General features: G+C 37.9%; 1 protein-coding gene across 1 annotated transcript; it reads right to left on the reverse strand.

Moving 5' to 3' along the window:
• Positions 1-1077: 1077 nt before the first annotated feature.
• gnat2 (guanine nucleotide binding protein (G protein), alpha transducing activity polypeptide 2) lies at positions 1078-6391 on the reverse strand (the record flags this gene model as incomplete). The annotated part of the gene is made up of 9 exons (XM_080898265.1): positions 1078-1401; positions 1715-1927; positions 2188-2341; positions 2430-2559; positions 2647-2775; positions 2890-3047; positions 3192-3333; positions 3738-3780; positions 6286-6391. The coding sequence occupies 8 exons, from the start codon at positions 6389-6391 to the stop codon at positions 1737-1739; spliced, it is 1053 nt and encodes a 350-aa protein (XP_080754391.1). The 3' UTR covers positions 1078-1401; positions 1715-1736.
• Positions 6392-13021: the final 6630 nt, after the last annotated feature.

Below are 13021 nucleotides of genomic sequence, written 5' to 3' on the forward strand. Positions count from 1 at the left end.
GTGAAAATAGACCTAATTCATGCTTTCATGTTTAGAAATGCTATGTTGAAAATCCCTTGCTCTGTTAAAAAAAAAGAACTTTTGACAAAACCTTTTAATTTCATAGGGAGGATAATAATGTGATATTTATCTGTAACAATCTGTTGGCATTCTCCGGCTGTTTGAACAGAATCATACTCTCCATTGATTTGGAAATGCTAATATATCATGAGAGACAAAAAGGAAGCAATCCCACTCACTCAAGTCAAACCATAGCTCCTCTTTTAAGCTCCAGATATTGTTTACACTGTGTTTTGCCCTTGCTTGCTGTCATGCCTCGTGTATCCGTCCCTGCACAATCTTAGAGCGAATCTCACCCAGCAGATTAATTACCGCTTTAATTTGTTTTGCTCTCTCAATAGGGTTATTGTTAATGAACTTCCCTACGCTGCCATTTCCCCTTTGACTGGATTAGGGAAATTATATAACAGCAGCATTGTCCCTACAAGTAACAGCCCGAGCTGGTCTGTCAGTGTCAGCATGCCTGTTTCGCTAATTCAATATACTGTAGTGACAGTGTGGTTCTGCAACGAAGACACGGACACAAAGGTGAAGTTAATGCGTCTTTATTTCATGCCTCTACATTTCATAAGAAAGGACAAACTCTGTAGATTTTTCAATCCCTTTTTATAATGAAGCATCGTCCCTCTAGTGTTTCCCTCTGTCATAGATTATCTTTCAAAATATAATGCATTATCTACTCTTATGTACAAAGTTTCTCTACCATGTTTGATGTCCTGAAAATTATTCATCACATTAAAATGTTAAGCGAAATGAATACATCAACACTATGTAGTTACATGTACATTATTTTGCACTGGGAATGGGATATTTGCTCAGCAACTTACACAGTTTAATTATCAAGACCACAGAGACTACTGTACTCAAAATAAAATAAAATAAAATTGAGATGTTGCTATTCAAAATATTTATAAATCCCAGAGTTATTGTTTTATTTTATTTAGTTTATTTTACAGAGCTTGGCTTTAATAGTAAATAAAACTCATGACACAGAAGTCAAAGGATGGAATCAGCAACTATTTCCTGTTCTTACCTTCAAACTTTCAGCTTTTGGTGTGAGAAAAATAGCGTAGTTTAGAAAAATGAACGAGTCTTGTAGAAAGCTGTGTGTCCACGATGTTGATATGGGTGCTTGATACTTGCTTCAACCCAGCTGGACATGCACTGTGTTGCAGGGGTGTGTAACTGTTGGAGATGATGAGGTGCTAGGATCAGTCAAGGGTCGTGTCTTGGCATGGAAGCGATGGTGTAAACACAACAATCTGAGGATCCCTTGTGCTCCATCTTTAGCGCTCCTTAGTTAATGCCAATATATGAGGGGTTAAGGTAGGAGAGGAATTTCTGCAAAGTGGAGAAAGTGATAAACATGAACTAATTCTCATAAATCATACATGAAATATTTTACTGTCAGTCTTTTCTGGAATGTGAAACTGATCATATCAAGCCACTGAGGAACTGCTTTTTGCTTCTGATTATCTTCCTCATCCTCAACAGCCTCAATTGGTCCAAACTGATTATTTCTCATGCCGTTGCTTGGCAATGTAGGATGGCCAGACATGATGAGGTTAAGTTGATAAAGCTGGGATCTGATCTTGACTCTATTAGTCTTCACTGACACAGGCTCTGGGAGCAATGTGGCGTGCTCGCTACGTACCTTCTTTCCACTCTGCAGCTGCTTAGAAGAGACCGCAATCCTTAAGGTTTTCTTTGATGATGATGTCTGTCACAGCGTTGAACACAATTTCCACGTTTTTTGTGTCTGTGGCACAAGTCAAGTGAGAGTAGATTTCTTTCACGCCCTTCTTCATGTTCAGCTCCAGGAACTGCGACTTGATGTAGTTGCTGGCATCGTCGTATGTGTTGGGGCCTAAAAGAAAGCAATTGATCAGGGGAGAAGGTTCAGAATAATTACTTGTGTTATATGACGTGACAAGTGACGTATTTGCATCGCGGCTTACGTTATAAGTTAATTTTCCTTCTTTATTGCTATTTGTGTTCTGGTGCCATGTACCAGTCTGGTTTCCATCTCACTGTTTGCCTGACAGATGTGGCCTACTGCTAAATTCTCCTTCTTCAAGCCTGCCACATGCCACAGGTATAACTGAAATCCAAAGCACGCGATCTTACCGTCGTAGTCTGGGAAGCAGATGCTCAAGTGGACTTTCTTGATCTTCTCTTCAAAGAGATCCTTCTTGTTGAGGAAAAGCACGATGGAGGTCAGTGCAAAGAATCTGTGGTTGCAGATACTGTTGAACAGATGGAGGGACTCGTGCATACGGTTCTATAAAAGTTAGAGTGAACGCAGAGTTACTCACTGACAAGTTTCTTTGTGGTCACTTAGGACTTAGGACTAAGACTCCTTGACTCACCACTTCATCGTCCTCTACGAGCACCATGTCGTACGCACTGAGAGCTCCGCAAAAGATGATGCAAGTCACACCTTCGAAACAATGGATCCACTTCTTTCTCTCTGACCTCTGGCCACCCACATCAAACATCCTGTTCACCACAGAAAGTCAGAACACACTCACTAAGTACCTGTGAACCGCAGACATGTAAGCTTTAGCCAGTTTCCCAGTGACTCACCTGAAGTGCAGCTCTTTGCAGGAGAACTGCTCTTCAATGATACCAGTTGTTTTGACTCGAGATCGCAGCACATCCTGCTCAGTGGGCATGTAGTCTGCCTTGCAGATTCTGTCCATTTCATTGAGGTAGCTGATGATTCCAGAACAAACAGTACAGCAGTCAGTCTTGGTATATGAAATCATCTGTATTTATAAAGTCTGCATGAGCTGACTCTTTAGATTTACACATATGACATCGACTCACTAGCCAGCAGAGTCATTGAGCTGGTACTCAGCAGCTCTGTCAAAGGCGGCCTGCACTCCAGAGTCTTTCCACAACTTCATGATAACATCAGCCAGCTCAGGAGGCATTGTGCCTTCCTCTATAGAGTCTGACAAGTTTTGCAGCTTCTGTGAATCCACCTGTGGTTTTGTGCACACAGAATAAAACTCCATCAGCATGGACAAAGTGCTTGGAATATTTATAGTGCAACATTTAATGTCAGGGAGAATGAACTCAACAAGTTTATCATGTCTGGTTTTTATCTCTTAAGTGTAACTTGAGACCTGTCCAGATGATGCGCCAAAATCAATGCCAAGCATCTCCATGCCTCTGATGATAGCCAGAGCAGATTGCAGGATGTTGCCATAGATGATCGCTCTGAACTCCAGTTGTTCCTCTTTTGTGTAACCACCTTGATGCAAAATCCTGCGAGCGAGTAGAAGAGTGGGGGCAGAAGTGTTTTAACTCAGGAAAAAACTTTCTCAACAATAACTACTTTAACTGAGCTGATGGGCAGAAAGAAAACAGCCGAGAGGGAGAGGGTGCCACCTTGTGGTGTCTTAGTGATCTCCCTTTGGTTTCACTGCCAAAGTTTAACCAAGTGCACAAAAGAAGTGCTGACGAATTAGTAAGCGGATGTTTGCCTTGTTAAGCTTTCGTAAAGGGCTTCACTGCAAATGAAACAGACAGAGATTGAAGAGCTTTAGCCAAATGGTCGAATTCATGACTGATGGGATTAATAAAAACTCCCGAAAAACTCCAAATTCCCATTGTCTACCTGTGACAGTGAATGACTCAAAGCTACCATCAGCACTTATTTTAACGCTTACTTCATTTGTTTAACGATGGTGCTCTTCCCCGACTCACCAGCACCTGTGGAAAAGAGAACAAAGGTTAAGATCCTAAATTTCATACTATGAAGATATTTTACTTTGCAAACACAAGACAGTGGGCAGATAAAAACACTAAATGTAAATATATTGCATAAGAATGCCAGGTGCACTGATATATAAGTGAAGAAAATACAATAGAAGTAGGATGAGAAATGCAAAGTGGAGGAGATGGATTTTAATGTGCATTGATACATCTCTGATGTGTTCTGACTCTCAGTTTCTTGCAAAGCTTTTTTGTTTTAACACAGGACACCGAACTAGCCAAAGCTTAGATAACAGAAGCAGCAACGCCACAGCTCTCATAGGAGTTTTTCCCCCTGCTAAACTATAAAAAAAACTCCCTTATTTATTATTATTATTATTATTATTATTATTATTATTATTATTATTATTATTATTATTATTATTATTATTATTATTATTTTAAATCTCACCCACTAATGATTAGCACTGAGCTTTTGTCGGCAGACATCACCAAATGTTGGACGTCTGACATAAAAACACTGAAACCAGCTAAAATGACAGCAAGTTGCAGTAAGTACATGCATGCATACATAATGAGTGGCGTGCATTTATGTAAAATTGACTGCAGAAAAGCCTCCCTGCAGATCAGGCTCCCTCCAACACTGTAAGCTAAGTTAGGCCAGAAGGAGTTTATGCGTCACAGGACACCCAAAGCTGACCGTCTTGCTCCCACTTGAGCCACATCACTTAAGCCATGGACAGACTTAGTGCTGAGCATTTAAAACCTTTACACATGCGGCTCTAAAGGAGGGAAGTTGTTTTTTTTAAAGAAAATACAAATCCACGAAAATATAGAATATCAACAGTGAAATCACAGCCATTTCTAATATGCAAAACTGTTTGGAAAAATTTACACTCAAGGCCTATATTTTGTTGTTACTGAGGTTTTTTTGTTTTTGTTTTTTATGTTACGTTTTTGCTTGTGTATTTTTTTGTTTACTCCCTTGATGGCAGAATCATCACAAAATTTGTTGTCAGCCAGTTTTATTACTTACGGACTGAAAAAAGTTCATTAAGACATCTAAAATGCTTCAGCTGTTACTTTCACCATTTAGCAGACAACTTGCTCGCTACTGAAATCAGCTGCAAGCCTGTGGAGCTGTAATAAAACAGAGTTTGGGATCCTCTGTGGTCTTTTTTTTCCTGTTTTCACAATATCCCCCTGAGACCACGTGATGGCTCTCTTCTTACCTGCCCTTACAATCTGATCCATGTGCAGCAGAAGAAGCAACATCTCTGTAAATCACTTGCAAGTCTATATTAAATCGCTGACTAGCTTTTCAATCGCAAATGATATAGCAATTTAAAAAAATTGCTGTCAGAAAAACACAAACCACTTTCAAGACTAATTTGTACAAATGAACAGCTTAGGTTCCCCCTGTAGAAGTATAAACGTTTGTGAGTTATTTTTGCTGATTTCTCAGAACAGAACACATTTTATACATTTTGTGCGAGCTGCAAGTCAACAAAGATCTCACCAAGTGGATCTGCACTAAACTGGTTAGTTAATAGGATTGACATATCACTGCCAGGCTGTGATTCATTTAGACCAAAGGCTGTGATCTTTTAAGCACCAATGTCCTTCCATCAGAAGTGAAGAGTCATTTTTAAGTAAAAGTCAGATGATCATTAGTTCTTTTCACCAGTAGATTTCTAAATGCAATATGTTATTTTAAATTCCATGCATATGTATTTACAGATTTCCTGTTTTCTTTTTGAAGATCTTTTCGATAAACGTGAAATTCTTCCATTTTTTGTGACTGATGTATTTTAAACATGATATAATAAGCATAAGCAGGTGGTAAAGATAGGCAAACATTAGTCTAAGCTTTTGCTTTTGCTCTACTTTTCAGTTATGGAACTTGCAATTTCCAAAATGGCCTTCATCACAGACCTGTGGGTATAAAAGTTCAATCTGCTTTCCTATCTCTCTAATCTCTCGCCTCCCCTGACCTCATGCCAATGAAACAGCTCTAACATCTTTTAACAAACTAAGAGTTTATATATATATATATATATATATATATATATATATATATATATATATATATATATATATATATATATATATATATATATATATATATATATATATATATATATATATATATATAGTATCACCATCAAATGGCTCCTATGCAACACTTCATCAAGACATTTATCTGTACCTGATGACTGCAGGTAAATAAATTTCTCCATTTTAAGGTGTTTTTGTAACGTTACATTCATTATCTTTCACACACCAGTCAGTCTGAAACTAAAAGAAACATATTTTTCTGTGCATCTGTTTAACACTTTGGATCTGCTCTGCAAACCAAAACCTTTGCAGCCAAAGATGGAAAGTTAAAAATTACTTTTTACTGAATCCTCCATGAGAACAGGTAAACCCTGTTGGTCTGAGCACTTCTCCTCTCCTGCAGTCTAGGATGCACAGCATAACTCTATTCAGGAGGTCACTTACCAAGCAGTAATAGCTTGACCGTTTTAGACTCCTTATCAGCATCTTCTTGGAGTTGTTTTTCCAACTCCTTGGACTTTTTGTCCTCGGCGCTGGCTCCTGCACCCATACTTTCTTCCTCCTCAAACTCAAGATCCTCAAGGAAGGAAATTTTGATGGTTGTCTGAGAACAGCTGCAAGAAAATCTGGGTACGACAACTAATCGTTGTGAAAGGCGATTTTCTAGCGGAAGGGGATTGGGAAGGAGGAGTCTGAAGCTTCCGGGCCCTGCTTGATTAGATGTGGCTCTCTCAAGGATCAAATGAATTCACCTGCTCTGGCAAGCAGAGATCCACCCTTTAATTACTTGCCTTAAAGCCTGACTTATGAGGTATCTCTTCCTGATTGGCCAGTCAATCCATTTAGTATAATGAGAGCAGTGGTGAATGATGTAAAGAAAATGAGAAAATAAACACATTCACATACTACGCAACAACTGTGTGCATATTGGTAAAATTCACTATATAAATAAATTACCTTGATTCCACAACAATGGCGTTATTATAGCCGTGCGTAATATATTTCATCTTAGATACAAGATTCTGTTGTATCTGTAATATCTACTTACTGATGTGGTAACTATGTTTAAATACTCTGAGTAGACAACGCTTTTACTGCGATGCTTTTTTTTAAAAACAAATGTGTAGTTAAATGTGTATTTCTTTTCCTCCTTGCAGTCCTTCCTGCCTGTTGGACTCTTTACTCTGGGTCACACGGAAGAAGCAGGGAGGGGGAGCATTAAAGTCTTATAAACGTCTTATAGTTAAGACGTTTAAATCCCAGGTGGTGTGGTACCTGCTAAATGCAGCAACTGTCACTGCACTATGCTCTTCAGTGGGGTCTCAGAGAAAACACGTACGTTCCTTGTTACATGTAAATCTGTGTGTGTGTAAAGGGGATCTGACACGCTTTAAACAATATGAGAAATGTTCCTGTGGGATACCCTGAAGAAGAGCTGCGATGATACTGTAGGTGCAGTTTCTGGAGGATTGGAGGAATTGATTGATGATTCCTGCAGGGCTGATGGTTTGAAGTCAATGAGCCAAGTATTCAGCACGTGTTACGTCCTCACCCTCCATGTTAGAGGACTTAAACCGGGACACCATATTTGAGGTTACTAGTTCAATTAGAAGACTGAGTGTAGACTCAGACACCAACAGGGTGTTTAAAAAGTTGACTGGTTTTCTAAAATTTATCGCCCCAAGAAAACATGAAAGCTTCATTTCACCTTCTTGCTTTGGATCATTTGTTTTCAGATGGCGTTCTTGTGACGATAATTAGGCCCTGCCTCTTCCTGAGTGTGAGCTGGGACAGTCACACTAGTTCAATAAAATCCATCAAAGATCAATCAGTCTCTGATATTTAAAAAAAGAATAACTTCAGTATATTTAACGAACATATGAAATTTTTTTCCTTCATACTATGAATATTTTCTGTCTTCTGGTAGCGTTTATGAGTGTCACACTCCAAAGTCTTTTTTAGCATCATTTTTTCTTTTTAAACCCACTTTGAGGATCAATATCATGGGATATGTCATAACCTCAGTGACAACTCTACATCAATTTAATGTCTAAGCAGAAGAGAGGTGCTGGTACTGTGGATGTTTTCTCTGTTTTCTAATAAGACAGGAAAAAAAAACATTTTTAAAAGTGTATTATGGGTCTTTTTCAACATGTGGTATATGTGACTGGTCACAATACGTTGTAGCATAAGGTCTCATTTATAAATAACTTTCTAATATAGTCATATGTTACATGCAAATGCTGATCACACTGAGTTTAATGTGGATGTTTTAGTTGATGTAATCATATAATCATCATCAGTTTAAAGGCACTGGATTTATTTTGACAGGAAAAAAGGTATAATCTTCCCGTATTCACCTACTCAGTGTACTGAGGCTCTTTGAAGTCACTAACATGTGTGTGTGTGTGTGTGTGTGTGTGTGTGTGTGTGTGTGTGTGTGTGTGTGTGTGTGTGTGTGTGTGTGTGTGTGTGTGTTATGTTGAGATGATGGGTAATAAGAAATGGTCACGTTTCACTTCAAATGTGTAACATTTAACTGAAAACAAGTACAGGTAATAAGTGAAAGTTTACTGACGATCGATTTGTTTGTACTTTTAAAATAATCAGTTTCCTAATCTGACATATGATTTTCTAAAATAAATCATATCCATTGCATATAAGTCCTATGATGTGTGTCTTTTACTGTTATGGGCACTACAGCCTGCAACATGCTGCACAAAACACATCCTACAAGCCTGTAACATGATAAATCCTTATGCCTGCAGCATTATCATATGCATGGAATAAGAGCAGTTCTAAATAATTAAGTACAATAAAGTAATGTTTATATCTACTGTTACATCAGTCAATTATGCACTACTTTGACGGGCACTGCACAACTTTTCAGACGAACTCGACAACTTCACTCGCAAGATATTGGCATGAAGGAGAATTAATCAAGTGATCTTTATAGATATATGCTGTAAATAATATATTCATATAAAAGAAAGGTATTCTCAGTGATTACAAGCCCTCTATTTTGTTTTAAAAAGTTGTAAGAAAAAACTTAATGCTCAGTTAATAAATAAGTAAATAAAATGATAATAAATTTATGAAAAATGGCTGCAGAGCAGGTAAAAAACCCTTTTTTGTCACACCTCCATCGGCAAAACCAGAAGAATTAAAAAGCATGTTAAGTCATAATTTGGAGAGTATTTGTATTCGTATTAAATAAACAAATTAATATTTAATGATTAAAACTAAACCCTGTGTGAACTTCACACGCACAGAGACTAAAACTTCATATTACAAGCACCAAGTCATATTAAATTACAAAATATTATTGCGTCACTGCCATTAGATTGTGGCTGACCCAGGATCAGTTTTTCCAACACCCTGCTGGTTCACCAGGTGTGGTGATGCTAAAGTGCTTAATCACAATGACACAGAAATATCTGGTAGTCAATTTACAATAATTAGAATAAACGATGTCCTCATTCTTGTCTAGTGTGTGATAGTAAAACACCACAAAGCTGCCAGATGGAGCGATTACAGGTGCATTTGTTTGCTGTGTTCAAATTAGTATTACGTTAGCAGGTAATAAGGAGTCTGTTCAACACCCAGCTCCTGCTAGACTGCACCAACATCTGCATCACTGCATAAAGCTTTTTCATTAAAACAATACATACATGTATATGTATAAATATAAAGGACAACTTGATGTGCATGAATAGATTTGTAAGGTCTGCGTAATTTTACCTTTGAGCTGTAAAAGTTGCCAGTGCTGCCAGTATTTTTTAAATGTATATTTGCAGCTTTTTTGAGTTTCTTCTAAGTTGGGCGGGTTTAATGGAACTTGAATATGTTCTACCATCAGCGCAAGGTCCAGTTCAGTGACGTCAGGGTCAAATAGGCTCAGCAGGCAACCAAAGGATTGACAGAGAGTATTTGGAAAAGTGTGACCTGTGAGTGATGATCCTGCAGAACAGGCAGATTTCTTTGTAGAATCCTGAAAACAAACGCATCACACACAATTCCTCCTATACTTATAAAATGCTCGTGTCTTGTTTTGAGTAAGTATTTTCTAACAAGAGTCAAATTTAAGCATTAAATCCCATCTAAGAAACAAGAGACTCTATGTTGTTGTTTTGCTAATTATGCACTCTGTATCCTCAATCAGTGCATCAAAAAACAGCACATACTGCTACTCATGTCTGCACCATGTCAGCATCCAGTTTTGTCCTGCAAAATTATACTATTATTGTTCTCCTTACTGCTTGCAGTTCTGTGTTTGAGATTCAAATGGATGACTGCTTCCAAGCAGGCTAATCGCAGTGGCACATCTATCGATGGGGGCCAATCCCATTAAGCTGTAGAAGGTGTAGCCCTGCTTTGTGCTCAGTACCTTCATCTCTGATCTGTTGACGAGATTACTCGCAGAGCCTCAGATCAACCTGAGAGTAGGAGTGTGCTATGTTACATCACAGTCCAGAAAGGGTGAAATATAATGCAGCTTTGCCTCTCTTTAATTTGCCTGACTGAAACTTTGCCAACATAACAGTTGCAGATCATTTTATTATTATTTTATGGCATAGATTCTGAAGTTCTGATTCTTCTTGGTAAATCTGCAGCTTTGGATTGCAGAGCTCCAAACACAATCAAACTTGCTAAATAAGCAGGCAACTAACAGGATCAGAGACCTCTGTGAAATTGGCCATGTGCTCTTAAAACCTTGGAAAAATCCGATCGCTCTTCTGATAGGAACACACTAGCATTTCATTTGTAATGAATCGTCTTTACTCTCCTGAGTGTGAAATCCTCAGCAGGATCCATTACAGGAGGTTCCACCCACTGATGAGCTCATGAGGTTGAGTCCACAAGCTTTCTCACAAGCCTGCAAGAAAAATAAGTGAACTCCCACTCATGACACTGGGAACCGTGTCATGATGCACAAGATGGTATAGTAATCCTCACTGATGAGCAATCATGCAGCAAGCTTGATCTCTATAGAAATTGTATTAATTTATCTTTTAAGTGTGCTCTATGATATTTTACATAGAGAGATTTTTTTGCAAACTTGCATGTATAAATAAGGAATGTCATCTCCTAACTATCCCACACACACACACACACACACACACACACACACACACACACACACACACACACACACACACACACACACACACACACAGCTGATCCTATGCAGTTTTTATGGCTCAGAGCTCATGTGTTTACATTTATTGTCTGAATATGTAGATAGTCTATAGTTTTGCCTTGCCTATATAGATTTTGTTTACATTTGTTTTGTATTTTTGAGATCAAATTTATTGTAAATATCTAGTGTGTGTCTGTGTTTATGTCATGTGATGCATTAGCAGCACACGCAGGGCGCATGCTGGGATACTGAGCCTCGCTGTGACATTAAAAACACCCTGATCCAGTTTTCTCTGCTTAAAAGCATCGATGGAGGCCAGATCAGTGCATAACAGACAGATTAGCAAATGATACAAAAAGACAGCAAAGGCTTTCTCTCTGAGTACTCTTCACAGCATTAGTAAGACACATGGTGTGACCAATAACTTCCCCTAAACTGGACAACTATAACAAACTTGGCTTGTAAGGTGGCACCTCCAACAGCTTTGTTTGGCTATAAAACATCATCGTGAACGGTCTGCTGTGGGCTGTTTTTTCAACATTACAAAAATAATGAAAGAAGAGCTGATACTAACAAGAACAAGTAAATGTTTCAGGAAAGCTTCTTGGGCTCTCATTAGAAAGCTGAATGGGAGCAGGATGTTTCTAAATACGCCAGCAAAAAGGACAAAGTGGCTTAGGGATGTGAAGCTAAATGTCCTAAGTGGCTTGTTAGAGCCCTGACTTTAAGCCAAATAAAAGACTGTCTATGTGTGCAAAGCCAGTAGACAGGGATGCCTGCAGTTAAATTTGACTGTACAAAATAATATGAAATTGGGCAACTAATTATGTCTCAATGCAGTTTTTCATTGTTTATTTCTACCCCCTTCCCACCGTGAGCAAAGTGGACAAATATAGCTGGAAGAAATATATTCTGTGGGTGTTGAGTTTGATTGATTGATTGATTGATTGAATCTTTATTTTGAACATGTTGAAAAAGTATAAAAAAAAATAGAATTAAAAGAGACAAATGAACAAAGCAAACAAAAGGAAAACGAGCAACCACAACTCCAAATAACGTCCATGTTCAAAAAGGAGCAGGAAGAAGCATAAGCTTATTTAATCCCACCCCTTTTCCACTATAGTATCAATAGACTACAGAAATACCTCCTTGTAATTACATTATATGTTATGTGTAATTTTTTTTTTTTTTTTTTTAATATATACACATATATGTTTCTATCTATCCATACCTACGTATATACACACATACGCACATATACACATTTTCAATAACCCCATTAACACCTGAAGGATACACAACCTACAATTTTATATATATATATATATATATATATATATATATACACACACATACACATATATATATATACATACATATATATATATATATATATATATATACACATACACATACACATACATACATACATATACACATATATATATATATACATACATACATACATACATACATATACACATACATATATACCCATACCAACAAACCCGTGCATGCGCACACACATGAAAATATTAGACAAGAACACCCTATCAAATCTCTACCTTTTCCCTGTACCCTGTAAAAACCATATCCTTAAACCGCTTTTTAAACTGCGCCATGCTTGGACATTGCTTCATATCTTTACTTAGTCTGTTCCACAGCTTCACTCCACACACAGAGATGCAGTCTGTGTGTGGGAAAATTTTACTTTCAATTTTCGAGTTTCTGTATTAAAAACAGTCTGCTGTTTTTTTCTTGCCCTTCGAGCAGTTTCACTGTTTCACCACGGGAGGGCGCTGACTCCAAAGTGCACCTTCCTCCTCTTGCAGGCATCAATTATTGTGCGTCCAGATCAATTCAGGTCTAATTTTATACACTTACAAGTCAAGAAATGTGCATCAAATATCGGCTTGCCACAGAAAGATAAAACTAAGCTGTCTTCCGGCAACATAAAAAGAGGAAATCTTATGACACCGCTGTTTCAACCAAGGTCTTGATTATTGTCAGCAGTAGTTACACGCTCGGGGATGAAGGAGA

Source organism: Rhamphochromis sp. 'chilingali' (genome assembly GCF_963969265.1).
Source record: "Rhamphochromis sp. 'chilingali' genome assembly, chromosome: 12".
Classification (NCBI taxonomy): domain Eukaryota; kingdom Metazoa; phylum Chordata; class Actinopteri; order Cichliformes; family Cichlidae; genus Rhamphochromis; species Rhamphochromis sp. 'chilingali'.